We start from the raw sequence: 20,304 nt of genomic DNA, 5'->3' as shown, positions 1-20,304 counted from the left end.
GCAGTTCTTTCACCACCTTCATTGCTGTCAACAAAGACAACAGAGAGGCGATCCAAGGACCTCTGCACCGCAGACATATTCTACCACCCTGTGAGGTTTGTTTAAAGCAAACAAAGCAATACCATGAAACTGTTAACAGCAGGATGTCAGAGTCAATAGAGAGGACTCAAAAGAGCAACTTCAAATCAAACTATTTATGTAGTAGGTGTTTCTTTGCCAATGTCTTTCCCCTGCATTAGAAAGTAATAAGCCAGATGGAAGTACAACACACATCTATGCATTTCTATAAAAACTGACCTGCCCTGAACTTATAATCTCTCTCTCTCTCTCTCTTTGTTTTTCCTTAAAGTGATGGCTGTCCATTCTTCCTGTAAAAGGTGTAAATATAAACCTGAATGAATGGGAGTAGAAACTGTGTGTGCGCATGAAGACATGCTTGTGTCGCTGAGATTGAACAGATTTATGTATGTTCACGTAGCCAAGTGATAATCATATATAATAATCACTGAATAGTAATAATGTTATTGAACAGGTTAAACATTTAGATATCACAAAAAGTTGCAAAAAAGCAACAAAAAAAAACCCACACACAGTTGTGAAGTCAGCTGCACATGAATAACATTAGTACAATGACAACTTTAATCAGAGTGAGTTCAGAAGATCCAAAAGTGGGACACTAAAAACAAGCTAGTGAAAGCAAAAAGTGACTTTGAAAAATTTATTTCATAGAATTAAAACACTGATAGGAAAAAAAACTAAACATGAGAAGAATGGCAATCCTGCAGCGACCAATCAAAGAAGACTGTAATGGCTGCATTGTAAAGAAGTGAGTGAAGAAAGCTGATTTTTTTTTACTTTTTCTGAGATATGCAGAGTTTTAACGAACAATTTGAACACTATTATTCATTTACATTATTTGTTCTCAACAGAGATGGGCAGTAATGCGTTACAAGTAACGTGTTACTGTAATCCGATTACAGGCACTTGCCCTGGTGGCCATTCTTTCAGTGGGCATTTCTCAACAACAACTACAAACACTAGTGAAGTGAATGGGCATTTAATTAAATAATGAAACATTTAATTCAATAATTAATGGCATATTTAATTCATTCATTTTGTCACTCCTGGCCCTCCACACCTCACTGCCATGATTGTTTGTGTAGTTATTGGATTCTAAAACTACTAGAATAGAATAGAAAACACATAAGATGCAGTCTCTGTTTTTTCTTCACCTTATTAATTTGAACTGAACTGAAATAAATCCGTTCTTTTCTGTATGGTAATGACTAGGACCTGTCCCAGCTGTCTCTGGTGGATTCAGTATTGTCTCCAATGTTTCTGATAACTTCCAGTTTGGGAAGTTTCCCATGCAGGTGAGGAATGCAGTGACTGACAGACTACCCCTCCTTCATTTAGGACCCATGCCAAACACTGAGTAAAGACTTCCTTGCATTAAACCTGCATAGCTGTTTTCACATTTATAACAAATCACCTAAGTGACCGGCAGTGATCGTATAGTGCTCTGAGTTGTTGCCTAAACAAGCCCTCTTCAAATCGGAGTTACAGCAGAGAGAATATGGCACTGAAGCAATGATGACAGCTTTAATAACCTATTTTATCTGCAATTATTCTTGTATGAAATTCTCTTAAAGTAGCAACTGAATTTCAACCAACTCAGCTAGCTCTGCATATTTTATTTCCTCTGTTAAAATAAAATGTGGCGGAGCCCAGCTGTAATTGTACCTTGCATTAATATGGTGTATTATTGATGGTGACACAGCACTGCTTAGCATGTCGTCCTGAATCTCAGGTGTGCCAATGACCTGTGCAGTATATGAGGCACTAAAATCCTGGTGGATTTCTGGGATACGAACAGGACGGAGTCATGTGAGCTCTATCAATATTGCACCACTTACGTCTCAGACCTGTATGTATGTATTTATGCACTGAAATCGCGCTGTAATATCCAGTTAACTGTCCACATTTGTACTCTGTTTTTCCATTTATTATATTTTTTTCATTAATTTGTCTGAAAAAAGATCCACGTAGTAACCAAAGAGAGCCTAAATCAATGGTCTCTAATAGCAGCCAAATTATAAGAGCTTTCATTAGTGATGGTGAGATGAAGCCTTGTGATGAACTGAAGCTTTCCATCCAACTGGTCGACTCATGGTTCGAAGCATTGTGACGATTCATTGGCTCTACTGCGCCATCAAGTGGACAATTAAAGTCAGATAGGCTCAATGATTATAATGATGTGATGTGTAAACCTCTAAACTTAATAAATAAATTGTTTTCATGGTTATTTATCCCGAATATTGTCTCAGTATGTCTGATACAAAAGAGAAAGTGGAAACTATCAGGACAGAGTTTGGTATGATTGTGTAACTGTGTAATCATGCTTATGTACATCTGGACAATGACACAAACTAGTGTGTGGTGCTTCACTTTTTAATAAACTAAAATCAGATTATAAGATCTGTGGTGTTGTTGATTTATATTATGGTACTTATCATTTGTGATATTTATTACTGTGTGCATAGTTTATTAGGAGAGATGAGATTAAATGTTGTCAGACAAATATTCTCTTCCTTGCTGGTTCCATCGAAGGAGAAATGTTCAAGTAAGTATGTAACTGGGACGTAATCCAATTCCACAACACAATGTGACGGGGAATCAGCTGCGTTTTGCTGCCCAATTTATTTAGAATCTGGTGCAAACCGGCGAGCCAGTTCCTGAATCAGTCACGTGGTACGGACTGCCCGCGAGGCCTCGAACATCACTGCATACGTAATCAAAGCAAGCCTCGATACGCGCTTTACAAAACTACCACGAGATTACCCGACACACGCTTCAAAGCTTCGACACACAGGAGACATCACTACTGCACACAGCCTTCACACGACAACAGGTGCACCACACTGCTAAGTGTGTTTTGTGTTTAGAGTTTTGCTAAATGGGAGACTGAGCTTTGAATAGTGTTTAAGATTTTGGCAACAGTGGGACTGATTTGATGAAAGAGTTTTCATAGTTGACAGTTTAGTTTTTACAATGGGGTTTAGTGTTTTAGCAATTCAGAAAAACTCTAATACACCTGTGCTTTTCCCAGCAACTGAGGCTTTTACCCTGCACAGTTTAAGGTATGATAAAGTACTGACCTTATAAATGGCACAAAATACACATTTTAGCTGGGAGCTGGTCATTCACAGGGGAAAGGCTCCATTGTACAACAACAACAACAGTAGTAATAGTAATAATAAATTATTATTAGTCAGGCAAGTATATCATATACCAAACATGCTTCCAAACTAATGACATTTTTTGCATTCTTCACATCAGGTCAAAATGTACTTTTTTTAAAAAAGTGACTGGCACTGCGGAAATGGATCTACAGCACCACTTAAGAAATTTTAAAGAACTTCTAACAACTTATTTACAGCTTGAAATACGTGTATGACATTTATTACACACAGATTCAGTGAACCCAATCCAAAGAGGAAGTCTGGAAGTCCGCCATTTTGAATGTAAAATGACATTTTGGCACAGTTTTAGTGTTTTCCAGGCATCGCTGGTTTACACATTCGCCTGCAAAGTGAGAGGTCACTGGTTAAATTCCATTTGGTTACTTCAGGAACTTTTTGGGGTTACTTCAGAAAGGGACATCTTCGTCAAAGCCATGTTTGTGGTGGAATTTTGATCATTTATCACTGGACATAAGATTTTCATCTCTAAAAATGTATTTTGTCCAGTCTGTCCCAAACTTCACACTTTTGATGACAGTCTGGCGACGACTACATGCCAATATCTGATCACACATGGTGCCACAGTTCTCATATAACATTTTAATCAAGACTACCCCACTGTGATTGAAGCATTTCTTGCAAAACAATCATAACCAAACAAAACCTTTCCTGTTCTGTAAATGAACAGTAGGACAAAATGATTACTAGTCATTGCGGAAAGCACAATTAATGTTTTTGTTTACATCGTTGGAACGAGGAAAAATTCCCCCACCACAAAAACAGAAATACTCATGAAAGCAACCTGTAGTGCAAACACGAGGGCTGAATTTATTACTTCCTGCACTAGAAAGCTGCCGATGTTGCTGATATGGATAGATCACCAGTCTTCCTTGTCTTTATCTTATTATCTCCTGTTGAGATGTTGCAGCAGAAAATGCAGCCTGGCCTGTTGAAACATTGTTTTTTTTTAGTGTTTCAACTGAAAAAATAGAATGCCTTTGATCCAAATGGAATGCATCTTGTGAAAAAAGGTGACATCTTGTGACATCACAAGATGATGACATAGATCCTTTGTTATGTCATCATCTTGCTGAGAGAAAAAACCCTTAAGTAGGAGCTTTGCTCTGTTAAACTTTAATGCTCAACGGACCTTGACCTGACAGCAAGCAAACCCTTTTTGGAGAGTTTTGAGAGAATTTTACTTAGCAATTCACCGACCAAGCCGACACATTTCACCATGTCAGCTCACCCATCCTTCAGCTCAAATGAGCTTGGATTAGTTAAAGGGAGCATTTTGGGAAAGCACTACAAGGTAGAGGCTTTCCTCGGAGAAGGGGGCTTTGGTATTGTAGCCAAATGTCGTGATACCATGACCAACCGAGCTGTGGCTATTAAAGTGAACAAGAGCCGCCCTGATATTCTGCAACAGGCGAAATTGGAAATTTTCATCCTGGAGCAGCTGCGAAGGTTGGATTCAGATGCCGCCAACATTGTTCAATGGAACGGCTTTTTTCACGACGGAGAGCGGGTTTGCCTGAAATTTGAACTCCTTGATCAATGCCTGAGGGACTACATATGGGACCGGAAAAACCACTGTCTCCCCATAAGCGAAGTCAGGCCAATTTTAGGTCAACTGACAAATGCTCTGTCCCACCTGAGTTCTGTGGGAATGGTGCACGCTGACCTCAAACCTGGAAACATCATGGTTGTAAACCGCCATGAGTCTCCCATCAAAGTCAAACTTATAGACTTTGGCCTCGCATGTCCTGCGTCTGCAGTGATGCCTGGTGACCGTGTGGGGACGGTTGGTTATTGTGCACCTGAGGTTATGCTTGGCCTTCCTTACAATGAAGCAATTGACATGTGGTCTCTGGGGCTGGTAGCTGTGGAGCTTGCTACAGGGCTGCCACTCTACCCTGGAAATGAAGACTATGATGTTTTGAAATTCATCATAGAGACTCAGGGTCAGCCACCAGATCATGTTCTAGACTCTGGCGTCTACACTGAAGATTATTTCATTGAAGACAAAGACAAGCAACAGCGCTGGACATTTAAGACTGACCAACAATTTCAGTATGAGACAGGATATGAGTCCCTGGAGACAAGATGCATAAAACTGACGCGTCTGGATGACCTTGAACAAATAATAATGTTTAGACGAGGACCAGAAGCTGGCCAACGCTTATTTGTCAGCTTAATTAAACAGATGTTGGCCTTGGATGCACACCAGCGGATAACACCCTCTCAGGTTCTCCGGCATCCCTTTTTCAGCACTAAGAGTTCCCTGTGCATTGACATGAGTGCTGAAAGATCACAAAACCCTGTGGTCTTTCAGCACCCTTCAAACTTGGAAAGCAAGAGATCACAGAAAATCAACTGTAGTTTTCAAAACTCAGTTGAATTTTCTCAGCAAGTATTCGTCCACACATCAGCCAGTCCATCATTCAGCTCAGATGAGCTTGAATTAGTTAAAGGGAGCATTTTGGGAAAGCACTACAAGGTAGAGGCTTTCCTCGGAGAAGGGGGCTTTGGTATTGTAGCCAAATGTCGCGACACAACAACCAACCAAGCTGTTGCCATTAAAGTCAACAAGAGCGACCCTGATATTCTGCAACAGGCACATGTGGAAATTTTCATCTTGGAGCAGCTGCGAAGGTTGGATCCAGATGCCGCCAACATTGTTCAATGGAACGGCTTTTTCCACGACGGACAGCGGGTTTGCCTGAAATTTGAACTCCTTGATCAATGCCTGTGGGACTACATAGGGGACCGGAATAAACAGGGTCTCCCCATAAGCGAAGTCAGGCCAATTTTAGGTCAAATCACAAATGCTCTGTCCCACCTGGGTTCTGTGGGAATGGTGCACGCTGACCTCAAACCTGGAAACATCATGGTTGTAAACCGCCATGAGTCTCCCATCAAAGTCAAACTTATAGACTTTGGCCTCGCATGTCCTGCGTCTGCAGTGATACCTGGTGACTTTGTGGGGACGGTTGGTTACTGTGCACCTGAGGTTATGCTTGGCCTTCCTTACAATGAAGCAAGTGACATGTGGTCTCTGGGGCTGGTGGCTGTGGAGCTTGCTACAGGGGTGCCACTCTACCCTTCGGAGAATGACTATGATTATCTGAAATTCATCATAGAGACTCAGGGTCAGCCACCAGATCATGTGCTAGACTCTGGCGTGTACACTGAAAACTATTTCATTGGAGACAAATACAAGCAACAGCGCTGGACATTTAAGACGGAAGAACAATATAAAGACTCTGTTCCAGGGACAGGACATGAATCCCTGGAGACAAGATACATAATACTTACACGTCTGGATGACCTCGAACAGCTAATGATGTTTAGACGAGGACCAGAAGCTGGCCAACGCTTATTTGTCAGCCTAATTAAACAGATGTTGGCCTTGGATGCACACCAGCGGATAACACCCTCTCAGGTTCTCCGGCATCCCTTTTTCAGCCCTGGCCTCTCTAAAAGGTTCCCATGTATCAACATTGAAAGACCATACTGAATCAGAGTCCAGCATGGCATCTTCCACCCTGGACAAAAGTGATAAAAATACAAACTGGGGTTGGAAAATGACATTAACAGCAAATTACAATGCAAAAATTAATTAAGCTGCTCCAAAAATGATCACTTTGGCTTCTTTTTTTTAAATTTTCACTCCCCCCACCCCAACCAGTCGTGGCAGAGGGCTGTCCCTTCCTGAGCCTGGCTCTGTTGAAGGTTTCTTCCTTTTTAAAGGGAGTTTTTCCTTCCCACTGTCGCTAAATGCTTGCTCATAGGGAAATCTTCTGATTGTTGGAGTGGCCAAAACTCTAGGGGAAGTAGCAATTCTTGTGAAAATTTAAAAAAAAAAAAAGCCTACCAATGTTCAAAGCGCAGCAGCGGACACCTTACCATCACATCAGTCCTTCAATCAGACCTAAAACACCACCTTTACAGAAATAAATTCCATACAAATTGGAAATAAATTGTGTAATAATTGTTGTTTTTGATTGTTTATAAATATATAGAGCTACCCTTCAGCCTCCTAGTAGACATACCTGTGTTATGAATGTGAAACTCCTCTGATTTTCAGAAAAGTTGACCTCTGACCTTGAAGTCAAGGTCATTGAGATTTAAGCTTCACAGAGATTTTCAGTAGATGCAACCATGGTATTGACTTGAAAATTCTACACTATCAAAGACTTAGGTGCCCACAGCACCTCGCCATATACAAAAGATTTTTCTATTCATTTATGTATTATTAGTTTATTTATTTCTTCATCCCGCTCTCTCTCTTTTTTTTAATTTCACCTTTCTGTTGCGATGCTCTGGACATTTCTAAACCCCACAAGTTCAGCCTCAATTTTCAACCCAATTTTCCTATACTTTCACTTGAACACGTCCAGCCTTCACCTCTCACCGGTCCTCGTCCCCTCTTCTCACAGCTTCCTGTGTGGCCTCCCAAATCAAACACAGGCCCAAATCAGCCGTTTCTTCTTCTCTGTTCATTCTCTCTTCATCTTTTCAGTCTTTTCTTGGCGGTTAACTCCCAGCATGGATGCACATGACACTCTTTTGATTGGGAATCTACACCGGTGCTAAATAGAGCATCTAAGTCATCACTGTCAGAAATCGTAACAGTTTGTGAATAGCTCACATCAGCATCGTCTTGTCTTACAGGAATGTATCTGACTCGATAGTCCAGCATTGATAACTTCTGAAGAAATGTACGCGCTAGATCTTTCTCAGATGTGTCATGTATCTGTTTCACAGGAGGACATATTTTAAGTAAGTCTGCTGGTGACATCTTTGTTTTTTTGTCTTGAAGGTGAAGCCTGCTGAGAAGTCCTTCAATGTTTCATGTACATTGTCCTTTTTTTACTTGAGTCACTGACTGCTGCAAGAAATAAAGCACACTTAGGAACTGACAAATTATTAAGACTGTGTGGGATAAACGTTAAAAAACAAATAAATAAATAAGTCAATAATGAATAAGTAAATAAAAAAGATTCTGACCTTATCCTCGCTTACACTCCTTGTCATATTGGAGGTACCTGCACAAGACAATTGATTTACCAGATTAGCAGAGGGACAGATTAAGGGACTATGGGGCGAAAAAGGTGCAATACACAGTTTAGCCAAATGTCTTCATTGTTACACCCCGGCCTAGGCAACCGGCGTGCAACACAGAAAAAATAAAAATAAGGGGGGAAAAAAAAAAACCACACAACAACAACAACAACAACAACAACACACTGGCAAATTATTCAGGAATAACAACATTCAAAAATAAAAACAAAAAATACAGCACTCACGTTGTGTACATACACATACACAAAGACCAGTGTTGGGTAAGTTACTTTAAATTAGTAACTTAGTTACATTACTAGCTACTTCCATCAAAAGTAACTCAGTTACTTCAAGTTACTCATTACTTTCAAAGTAACTAGTTACTAGGGAAAGTAACTTTGGTTTTACTCAGACTTCTCTTGTTAATGTGTTGCTTCCATAACTGGATACCCAGCCAGACTGCCAGTCTTCTAGCTTGCTTACTTGCCACAAGTGCACTGTGCCACCTACCAATAGAAAGGAAAAGATAATGTGCACATTTCCACGAGAGAAATCCCACGCCTGGACCGTCGTTGACTGCCGCCATGATTCTAGCCTACGTCACAGCGTCATGTGCACTTTTTACATCCAACACAAAAACTGCAGTCGTGGTGCTTTCGATTGTACTCGGAACTCGGAAATTCTGCCTTCTGAATAGAAAGATGTAGGCAACACCAGACTGCAGATAAGCTGCATACAGGGCTGGACTGGGACAAAAAATCGGCCCGGGCATTTTGACTAGAGACCAGCCCACCATTATAGGAAAAATTATAAAGCCTTTGAATGAAAACAAACGCTGTTGTGACAGTGATGTACACTGTCTTGATGGTTTATATGTATCAATCTATCAATCGTTTGTGGTAAGACTCAGATAATTATTTTTTAAAAAGCTAGACATTTTAAATGAGAATAAGAAAGAAAAGTATTTCTTTCTGCCCCCCTTTCCCTGTTAATGCCCTACATGGCCCCCCTGGCAAAACTTTGCTAGACCCGCCCCTGCACAGTTACCAGCTGTCAGCTAAGTAAAAAAAGGATCCTGGTGTTATTTGTCTCTCAGAAACAGTTCATAACTTCCCTTCAACTCATTCATGTCACCTAAAAGGTAAACCTGTTTCTCCATCACCTGTTCAGCTCTAATGATTCAGTAAGGACATCTCCTGGTTTCACCTTCATGTTTCCATCTCATCACATATCCAAACCGACATCATGACCAGCAGCTTTTACAGCTGTGGCTCCAGCAAACATCAGCTGATACTAGAAAGTATTAATATTAAATAAATTCTAACAACAGCTGATCAAACATGCTGCTGTTGTTTAACGCGACGTCCACACGAAGTAGGCAATAAACAAACAAGAGAGAAAAGCCGATCAGTTGATCATTGATCAGTTTCATGATTGAAGTACAAACAGGAGAGGGAGGGGGGAGAATGAGAGAAGAAGAGGCAGCTGTGCAGCAAAGACGCAGAATAACTCCAGCTTTGTGTCTTTTTCATTGTAGCTGAAGTCCGAGACAAACTGTTTCTTTTCACCTCAATAAGAAACGTAATATTTTCTCTGAATATGAGACGATTCTGTTTTTTAGGGGATGGCTGGCAACTCTAATAATTAACCTTATGAACAAAATAAAGTTCAACATCAGTAACATAGCACTCACCCAGTTGTATAGAAACCCCGTCATGCTAGCTAGCACGCAGTACAAAAAAGTCAGCATAACTCCAACTAAACTTGGTTTATATCTGACCCAGATAGACTGCAGGTCATAACTTCTCTCCTCCTCCTGCCTCCCTTTTCCCTCATCCACCTGCTGCCTCCACCACTTGCTAATGTTACTGAATCTGTGGAAGCTCCGCGATTGCCACCACACGAAGTAACGAATAACGAGCCTCTCTAAATCCGCGTTCCTGGTTTTGGCATAATAACTACTTACCGTGCTCGTTATCACAATAATAACATAATTACTGTAACGCGTTACTTAATAACGCGTTAGTCCCAACACTGACAAAGACACACACACACAAACAGGCAGGCGCTAGCCATTTCAATAAGTGTACTTGTTCAACTGCTTGTTAATGTAAATATCTAATTAGCCAATCACATGGCAGCAGTTCAGTATATTTAGGATTTAAGCATGCACCGTGGTCAAGACGACTCACTGAAGTTCAAACCGAGCATCAGAATAACGAAGAAAGGTGATTTAAGTGACTTTTAATGTGGCATAGTTGTTGGTGCTAGATTGGTTAGTCTGAGAATCTCAGAAAGTGGAACTCCCCACAGAAGTATCTCAGAAGTTTATAAAGAACGGTCTTAAAAAGAAAAAATACCCAGTGAGTGACAATTTAAGAAAATGCATTGTTTATGCCAGAGGACAATGTCCAGATGCATTTAACCTGATAGGAAGGCAAAGGTGACTCAAGTAACAACTTCTTTTAAAGCAGATAACTCGTAGGCTGGAGAAGAAATATCCTCTCACTAATTTAGAAGATCATCATTTAGCCTGGAGCCAGTTTAAGCCAATTTGCTGCTTTAAAAAAAAAAACCTCAGTAGTAGACATCTTACTATTCATCACTTATTGAAGGAAATAAGAACAACCCTAGGTTTCTCTTCAGCACTACAGCCAGACTGACCAAAGGTCAGAGCTCTGCTGAGCAGGGCCATGCAGAGATTTCCGAAGAGGCAGGTGCTCAAAGTTAAAAAGGGCACATAGAACCATATTCGTCATCTAATATGAAAACACATCAAACTATATCACTGTAATCGGGTGGGGACAATGCAAAGCAAACGTAGCCTATGTTTTACCTGATGGGGTACAATGTTGCTGTTGAGGGGTTACTGCTGCTCCTGATGCTGATAATGCTGGAGGACAGGGCTGTGTTGATCTGAGACTGTAGACATTAAAAAGTCCATAGGAGAGAGGGTAGCTAATTAAAGAAATGTAATGAGATAACAATTAAATGCAAAGACTGGTGACAGCTCTTGGAACCATAAGACAACAGATTTTTTTTTTAAATGTGGGAAATAAACTGAAACCGGAGTATTAGTAGGGCAAAAGAAAGGGGTTGTCATAGTAGGGTAAGAATGTAACAAAAAAAATCTATGCACTTAAAATACACACGCACATACACACATGCATATACAGTTACATTTCATACCTTCTCCAGAATACTGTACATACTATGGCCACAAGTTTGTATCATGGTGCTGATCCAGAATCCTTCCCTTATTATTCATTCTTAGTGCTAAGTGATAAGAATTTAAAAAATAAATAATAAATATAAAATAATGCATTTATGATGATTCAATCTGTTTGACTAGCTGTGCAGGCAGAAAGCCTATTAAACATTTAAACTGTAGAGATACAATAATTTTGCTGCTGAAAAATCTGCATTTTTGTCATATTCGAAATATAAATGTAATATAATCTGTTTCTTAGTGTATTTTCTTTAAATTACAGTTTGTGTTTTTTTTATATCGCAATTATAATAATCCATAATTATGTGGATATGCATACCAGAAAGGCAGGGGAACGCCCTGTAACTTACTTTAAAACTAAATATGTTCCCTAAAACGGTTGCCAGACTAAGACCCCTGTAACCCTTACCCAGTTAGTTAGCAGCTAATGACCACCACTAATTGAGCATTTAATAAAAGGACAGGTAATGTTTTGTTGCGCTTTTGCACACACAGCACACTCATTTGTTTCAATTCGTCAGTTGCCACAAGACAGCTTTCATCGTGCACACAATAACCTAATATTCCTGTTGTTATAGACTATAGTGTACGCTGTACACTCTACTTATTGGTTTTTGTTGCATCAGTCTGCGTCTCCCAATTAATTACGGTGCTTCCCCTACAGCTCCGCATCGCCCAGGCAGCAAACAACGAGCGTGCGCTTTGCAAGCTTGTTCCACCAGCGCGCTCTGCTGCCAAAGGTGAGCTTTGGTTCATGGTTTTCATGTGACTAATGCAAGCCAGATCATTTTATTTAGCAAAATTGTGAATAATAGTTAAATGTTATTGTTGAGGGGCACAGGCAGGACTCCACACACAAACACAGACATAAAAAAAAAAAAGAATAAAATAAAGTTTAAAAAAAATGCCTCATGAAAAGGGCACTTGGGGCACCCATCAGGAAATGGGCAGGTGCTCACACCCCCTGCAAGTCCCTGGCCATATGCAGATTTCAGATATCATGTCACATTTGACCTCTGACCTCTCCTTCAAAGTCAATAGACTGTCAAAGTGATAAAAACTGCTATAGCTAGTTAAATCTATGTTTCTCACTGACATTTGTATTGACAACATACAGACATTTAGGGAATGATTCTAATTATATTGTTACTTTGAATCTCTGACCTCTTCTGTAGGATTAAATAAGGTGAAACATTCATAAAATGTCTTTTATCTTTTAAAAATAGGCTTAAAATTGTGCAACTTTTGTTTGTTTTGGTAACATTTATTTTATTATGACTTTGTTATGTACACAACAGTAACAGATTATAAGTGTTTAGATACATAACAGTTTGAATACATGTAGAATTCTCATGCATACTTTTAATATTTATTATTAAACATTTAAATGAATTTTATTAAAGAATGAAATAAATGTCATGCATGTATATATTCACATGAAAAAGGTTTCAAAATATCAAAGAAAACACAATGAAAATATACAAAATACAGCACTATTCCCTTAATAGTAAGTACTGCCCCGACAGTGAGTTGCCTTGGTGAAGGTTTGTGTTGTTGGAGTGCATCTTGCTGTTGTAAATTAACTCATGATTGTATAATATTAGTTGTCTGTATGCTGAGCCACTACAAATAAGTTAACAGTAAACAGTGCCCTCTACTGACTGAAATCACATATGGCGCTATTAAAATGTAGTCTCACACGGCCTTTGTTTAGAGACTGCAGAGTAAAGGAGTTAGGGAACTACAACACTCAATGACGCACATTTTTTTCCAAATCTACAAATATATTGTTTTATATATTCGATTAAACCAAAATCTTTTGGTGTTTGTATATGATTTAACATTATTAACCTCTTAAGAACTGAGGGAAAAAACGCACCTCTCTGTTTATCTGTGTCAACTACAGAGGACATAATGTCTCAGGGGGAAATTTACATAATTAAAGTGATGATATTAGGAAAAAAAACTTTCCAGATAAATAGGGGAGCTAGTCATCATTATCGCAGTTGTAATTTCTGCCCATTGGGTAATTTCAATGATTTCTTTTGATAAACAAATTCCCTGAGATTTAAAAAGTTAGTTTCCCGAGTGACCTGGGCAACAAGGAAGCAGACATTATGATAAATGAACATAAAAACACAATGAAAATGCACAAAAATCCAACTGGGATAGATTACTACTGGGTGGACACAATATCGCATCATATATAATACAAAATCTAGATCAAAACGGGAACAATTTAGTCTGTTTAAAGCAAATTCTGCATTTGGAAATTTGGTCTTTAAAATATAAACAAGATATTAGAGCAGTGGCATACAGTCCCAACAATGCCGCCTGACCATCCAACACCAGCGAATGAACTTCCAGCATCCGCGGATGACCTTCCAGTAGCAGCGGCTGACTGCCCAAAACCAGTGCCTGAAATTCCAAAAGCAGCGGCTGAATGCCCAGCCACAGTGGCTGACCACCCAGCAGCAGCGGGTGGCCAACCAAAGGCAGCAGTTCATCGCACGACCACAACGGCTGACTGTCCAAAAACAGCGGCCAACCGTCCAACCGCAGCGGCCAACCTTCCAACCACAGCGACCAAATGCCCAACTGCATCGGCCAACCGTCCAAAAACAGCGGCCAACTGTCCAACAAGCAGAGGCTGACTGTCCAACAGCAGATGCTGATCGTCCAACAGCAGAGGCCGACTGTCGAAGAGCAGAGGCTAGTTCTAAAAGTAATAATAATAAAGACAAAATACATTTCAATAATGGTATAATACACTATAGTAGCAGCACAATTATATATAAGAAAAATTAAAGAACATATCCGATATAATCTGTACAATGAGTAAATAAACAGTCAAACTGCTGCAAAAGTATTTCATGAACTTTTTTGAAATGCATAATGAGGTAAATTTGCTGGGGGAAGCATTGTGTAGCCAACTAGTAAAATTAGTGTAAAAAAAAGTCTGTAAGTTTACGTACATGCAGATTCAGACAAACACAAACAGTGACCCATGTCGACCATATCAGGAGCTAATTAAGTTCTCTAAATAATTAGGAATGGTGGTTCCATAATTAGTTAAATGAAGATACTATTTTTGTAGTTTTGCCCCTATACTCCTCCACAGTGGATTTTAAATCAAACAATCAAGATGTGATGGAAGCAAAGACTTTTAGCTTTAATTAAAGGGATTTTACAAAAAAGGTTGTGTTAATTGTTTAGGAATTACAGCCATTTTTATTCATAAGCCTCCGTTTTCAAAGACTCAAAATTAATTGGACAGAATGACATCATTTTAGATCAGGATTGTTTTATCATTTGGATGAGAATCCATTGCAGTCAATGACTGACTGAACTCTAAAAAACATGGACCAAATGCTGTTTCCTCTCTTGAGATGCTCTGCCAGGCCTTTAATGCAGCCATCTTCAGTTTCTATTTGTGGGGTTGCCTGCATTCAGTTAGATCTAACCAGTCCAGTCCAAGGCCAAGATGCAGTGAAGCCCAGACCTCCCTCTCCTGGGTCCTGGGTGCAGGTTTCCCCAATCTTCCCCAATATACTATTTATACGATTGGGGAAACCTGCAGTCAGCTGAGACTGAAGAAGTCACTTTGTTGAGTGACGAAACATTTCTCCCACTGAAAATCCTATGCCCAGATGAACAGAATCAACTTTTTGGGATCCATAGAGTTCTCTTGTTCCCCTCATTTGTGAACAACACTCCAAGAAACTTAAACACTTCCACTTGGGGCTGCAACTCATCCCTGGGCACTAACCCTTTTCCAGCTAAGAACCATGGCCTCATAAAAATGACTTACTGTTGGTAATGCTAACTAGGGTCTCACTGAGATTGTGCAGGGACCGAAAGGCTCATAAGAATGGGCCAGGTACCCAATACTCCGAAAGTACCCACCACAGAATCCTTCAACATGGTGACTTATTTTCTGCAAGTCTACAAAGCACATGTAAAGTGGTTGGAAAAACTCCCATACACACTCAAACAGCCCAGAGAGGACAAAGAGCTGGTTTAGCATTCCATGACTTGTTCTTCAATCTGAGGTTCAACTAATGGATGGACTCCCCTCTCTGGTACCCTAGCACAGGCCTTCCTGGGAAGGCTGAGTAGTGTGATCTGCCTATAGTTGTAGGGAAAAAAGAATGGAATCTTCCTCATCCACCTAATTTTCATCTCCAAGGATATGTTTGTTAATATCCTCCTCCTCATCTTTTCTGTGCCCTTCTTTAGAGTCTAGGAGGAAAATGAGCCTCCGTGTCCTTGACTATGTCCACCCTGCAAGCAGCAGCTGAGCTGGATTCACCACTAGGCTTCGCTGTCGTGTCAGAAACACAAGCAATGGCTTTTCAGGCTGCCAACACCATTCCAACAATCTGCATTATGCAGCAGTGCTGCAGGAGTCTAGGTCTGGCAGCAACACTGTGTGTGCTTGACACCCATACAAACATTGAAAATGGGGGGTCTTCCCCTGAGATGGTCAACCTGGAAGCAGCTGGGTGGGGGCGGGGCACGACCTCCTTAGCCAGCCGCCACTGGCATTCCCCTGACAGGATCCAGTAGCCATAATTACCAATGCTCAGCTTTGACAGCTACCAATAGCCACAAATACAAAAGGCCACTTTCTCCACTAAAATATTTAATTACAGCGTAATAGATATTCCTGAAACCCAGAAAACCCATGTTCATGGACTACTGTAACAGCTGCGTCATTGAACAGTTAAATGAATTATCCTGATCCTGGACTGAGTAACTCTTATGAGCTTCTCAGGGAAGAAAGTGTTAGTGGGATTGGGAAGCTATATTTTTTTATTTCTATGTGAAGGCATGTTATTCGTGTTTTTGTTTCTATTTAAAAGCTATATGTTCTGGTAGTAACTGGTGAGGATTGTTTGGTTTATGTATTCAAAGTAATAACTATAAACCAGTGCCTCAAATGTTAAACTAAGGAATAAGAAACTGACTCCTACAATGAGGGGATCTGATATATAGTTGGGGGCATTTTGCTGACATGAGGTAAATCCTGTTAAAACGAAATGGTCACTGTAAACATTCAAGAAAACCAGTTATGGAGTTAATAACATAAAACTTCTACTACATCTACTGCTAATTTCTACAGTAATTGGGAATTGGATGTTAATAAAAATATTTTTGGAAAGCCAAGAGCAAAAATCAGGGGGAAAAACAATAAAAAGCATTAAAAGTAAAATAAAAACAACAACATTCAACATAAAAACCTGTATTTATGGGAATTAAGTTCTCTCCATCATAACATCTCACCTTTTTGTTTATGCTGATAACCTGAAGATCTGATCTCATCCTCTTTTTTGTTTGGCTGCAGATGATCCTCGTCTTTGTCTTCATCACACATCAGTCCACTGTAGCAGTGGGGATTGTTTTCAGAGACCATGATATCTATTTTCTCTAACAGAGCTATTATCTCATCTTCATCTGTCATATTTCTTGTACATGTGTGGAATCTTTTTTCGGTCAAACCACTGTTAGCTTTCAGGTCTGCCAGTGCACTTTCACATTTTTCACCTGGCTCACGAGTTACAACAGTCATTACATAAGGAAGAAATCCTTCTCCAAACGTCTTTTCTAGCCACTGAATCCCTGAGCTGTAATGGCTGCAATGCAGACCATATGGCACCAGTAAGAGAAAGACATGAAATGCCTGATCTGATGGGATTTTAGCAACATTTTGGAGACCGATCATATTAATGACAGAGATTTGCCGACCACACATATCATACAACTTGGATGAAAACTGATCCACATTGGATTTCTCTTCGTGGTCAAGTAAAATGTTGTTTGGCCCAATCTCCATGGAATTTGTGTCACCAAGTAACACAATTGTGAGCTCAGGCAGTTCTGAAACAAACCAAACAAAATCAGTAAGTTTAAAATGCAAATATAAGCTATAAAATCCAAGCTTCTGATTAAAAATATTACCTTTGTCTTTATCTGCAACTGATTCAGACGTAGTTTTAGTCTTGCCCTTTTCCTCATTCTCTTCTGGTTGTTGAGCTTCATGAGCATCATTCGCTAGAAGGCACTAAGAAAAGAGTTACAGTGTGTTTTTCCATAATTTCATTGTGCATGTACAATGACAATAAAGAGCTATTCTGTTCTTCTATTATAGGGCAAAACATTCAATCAAAACATTTTAATCTCAAATGAAAAAGAGAGGTTCAAGTATATTTAATAAATGCTCATTTGAATGAAAAATAAAATAACTTAAATATGAGATGATAAAAATCTAGAACCACTCATATCACAGTAGGATTTCAGACTAAAACAGTTAGGTGTGTTTTATTTACAGACAGCCCAACAGGTTTGGACTTCAGACAAAGACAACAAACGCCCACATCATTACACTTAATCACTTTCTAAATCCTGAGCATTACTTCCACCAGTATTTCAGTGTTCAGAGTGAAACATTAGATGTAAACTCACATTTACTCTGCATCCTATAAAGATTATGTTTCTTTCTTTGTATAAAAAGGCCAAAACTGGTTATCTAAACATGAACAGAGAAACCTGAACTATAACACACACCAGGTTGGTGTGACTTTGTTATTTACACAGGATGCCATTTTCTACTAAATCTTTACATAGAAAATACTACATAGTCTTGTTTAGAATCCTGTATTTATGACTCTGTTTAGTGACATTTTTGTTTGTGACAAATCTGACACCATAAACCAAATGCAGGTCACAACAGGTGTGTGGAATGTAGAGGTGAGCATCCAAATGTGGCATGCAGGCTGAACTGCTCCAACAGTAAGCGAGCCTTTAAAAACCAGTAAAAAAAACCCAACATTAACAAAAACAAAGACAAAAGCCAGTGATGAATAACAAGGACCTCCTTCTGGAGAGCACACGAGGGACCGTACACAGTGTTTGTGACAATGAGGGCTGATGGGGAATGAGAGACAGAAGCTGTGAAAGTAATTTCACACAGTTGAAAGCATGCAGAACAATCACAAAGGAGAAACAAATGAACGCGAGCCACCAAAGTAACTTGTGGAAGTAGAAATAAACAAGAGCCAAGTGCACTGACACACAAAGACTAACACTAAACAAGATCCCAAATAAACAGGACCACAGGAGGACAAAGGTGCAAACACAGAACAGTGAGGGGAACAAGTCAAAAAAAAAAGAAAGAACTGAAGCAAAATAAAATAAAAGTTAAACTAAAAATGTATAAAATAAAAGATGAATCCAAAACTCAAAGTGACAGAAAATCCTATTACCACGACGATGTAACTGTGAGATAAGGACATCGGTGAAATTCCTTTACCTTGTTGTCAGCTGCCGTCTCCTCCATCTGAGCTGCAGAGTCATACAAGAGAAAGAAACACAGATATCTTGCAGTAACAGGAATAAAAGCTATTTAAAAATGAAACGCATGACAAATGCACTTCACTATTATAAGATCCAGTGTGTAAATATGCACCGGTGTGTAAATATAAACCCTTTTTCAAAATCATTTCAATTCCGCTTCATCAGCCTCTCATTTATCTGACTGCCGTGTTTCAGAGAGAACCCTTTACTGTTTCTTTTGCTCCACCACCGTGTTTGATCCGCTGATTTGCTGTTGATTTCTTCATAGATTGTAGTTCTTTACTGAAACGAACTGACTGCATCTTTGTTAACAAATTAGCGCATTATTAGTAGAAAATACTCTGCGCTTTTCTCTCACATCAGCATTTTTCTGATTTACCCCGCTGAGTAAATTTGCCCAAACAACATCCTCACAGTGCTCCTTTTTACTGATGTGACTTCAGGCAGCTTTTTAGTATCATTTAGACCTAAAGGCAGCTTCACATTATTCAAAATGATAAAATGAAAAGATTCAGTTTGAATCATATATTTGAAAGCGTATTCTGTAAGCTCTGTAGCATGGACTCACCTTGTGTTCCTTTCCTCGGGTCTGCTTTATCTGAGATCTGAGGTACTATTTAACTCCCTACCTTAACAAATCCCTCCTACCTTCTTTTGACGGAACTGTGTGCAGTGATCCAGGAAAACTAATTGTACATAAAACCGGCCATTCAGCGATGAAAACAGGTAAAGAGAGAGAAACAAAATTCAAGTCAAGACTTGCAACTTACAGAAAACCCCGCGTTTGTTGCTGTTTGATACTGAGACCTGTAAGGCTAGTTAGACTTGATTTTAAAATACCACCAATTGGGTTTTGGTTTTATGGTGTGAACTAATGCGACAGGGACTTGATTGCAAGATTTATCTGGAAACAAAAAAACTGTAGGCTGAGTGCAGCCCAAGTGAAGCAGGTACTATTCTCCAAGAAGGAATTATAGTAAGAGATACAATATTTACTGGAAACATGGAGGTGACATAGAGCGTTAAATCCTACATTTATGCTCGCTTGGTTTTACCTTTTCAACTTGTTATTGAAGGCAAATACACACACACACCCACACACACAGATTTTATCTTTTCTCACAGGTGGCTGCTCTACTTATTGGAATAAATAGGAATCTGACAAGATATGAGGGGATACTTCCAATAGACCACAATGCACAACAGAGGAAGCTAAAGAAAACTCTCCTTCATGCAGATGACTCATAAACAAGAGACAGATAAAATCATTAGTACATAAAAATACTTAGAAAAGTATTTCTGTCTGACATGCTAAAACTTGCCAACCATGCCTGCTGTTTCTGTCCACTATCTCAAATCACCTGAAATATCCCTAATTAACCCAAATTTCCCTCGGGATTAATAAAGTAT

General features: G+C 39.5%; 2 protein-coding genes across 2 annotated transcripts; one reads left to right on the top strand and one right to left on the bottom strand.

The window, feature by feature from the left end:
* The first annotated feature begins 4,173 nt into the window (after positions 1-4,173).
* LOC146710914 (uncharacterized) lies at positions 4,174-7,238 on the top strand. The gene has a single exon (XM_085453591.1). It carries the CDS (start codon positions 4,480-4,482, stop codon positions 6,760-6,762), a length of 2,283 nt encoding a protein of 760 aa, XP_085309717.1. The 5' UTR covers positions 4,174-4,479; the 3' UTR covers positions 6,763-7,238.
* A 5,549-nt stretch (positions 7,239-12,787) lies between these two features.
* Positions 12,788-19,508, bottom strand: LOC146710913 (uncharacterized). Its single transcript, XM_085453593.1, has 5 exons — positions 19,463-19,508; positions 18,851-18,882; positions 17,500-17,602; positions 16,825-17,418; positions 12,788-14,257 (listed from the first exon to the last, which is right to left on the bottom strand). The coding sequence occupies exons 2-5, from the start codon at positions 18,875-18,877 to the stop codon at positions 13,839-13,841; spliced, it is 1,143 nt and encodes a 380-aa protein (XP_085309719.1). The 5' UTR covers positions 18,878-18,882; positions 19,463-19,508; the 3' UTR covers positions 12,788-13,838.
* Positions 19,509-20,304: the final 796 nt, after the last annotated feature.

Source organism: Copadichromis virginalis, linkage group LG4, assembly GCF_057382275.1.
Source record: "Copadichromis virginalis isolate Kocher_CV1m ecotype Utaka linkage group LG4, C_Virginalis_male_GT1.1, whole genome shotgun sequence".
Taxonomy (NCBI): Eukaryota; Metazoa; Chordata; class Actinopteri; order Cichliformes; family Cichlidae; genus Copadichromis; species Copadichromis virginalis.
Note: the sequence above shows the minus strand (reverse complement) of the source record. Positions and strands in the feature narration are given on the sequence as shown.

What these genes read in the sequence shown, in the direction of transcription:
- LOC146710914 (XM_085453591.1), top strand. Translation starts at nt 4,480, where the DNA reads ATGTCAGCTCACCCATCCTTCAGCTCAAATGAGCTTGGATTAGTTAAA.
- LOC146710913 (XM_085453593.1), bottom strand. Translation starts at nt 18,877, where the DNA reads ATGGAGGAGACGGCAGCTGACAACAAG. An exon ending in AGACGGCAGCTGACAACAAG is followed by an intron (nt 17,603 to 18,850) that starts GTAAAGGAATTT and finishes CTCTTTTCTTAG; the next exon opens with TGCCTTCTAGCGAATGATGC. An exon ending in TTATCAGCATAAACAAAAAG is followed by an intron (nt 14,258 to 16,824) that starts GTGAGATGTTAT and finishes TATTACTTTTAG; the next exon opens with AACTAGCCTCTGCTCTTCGA.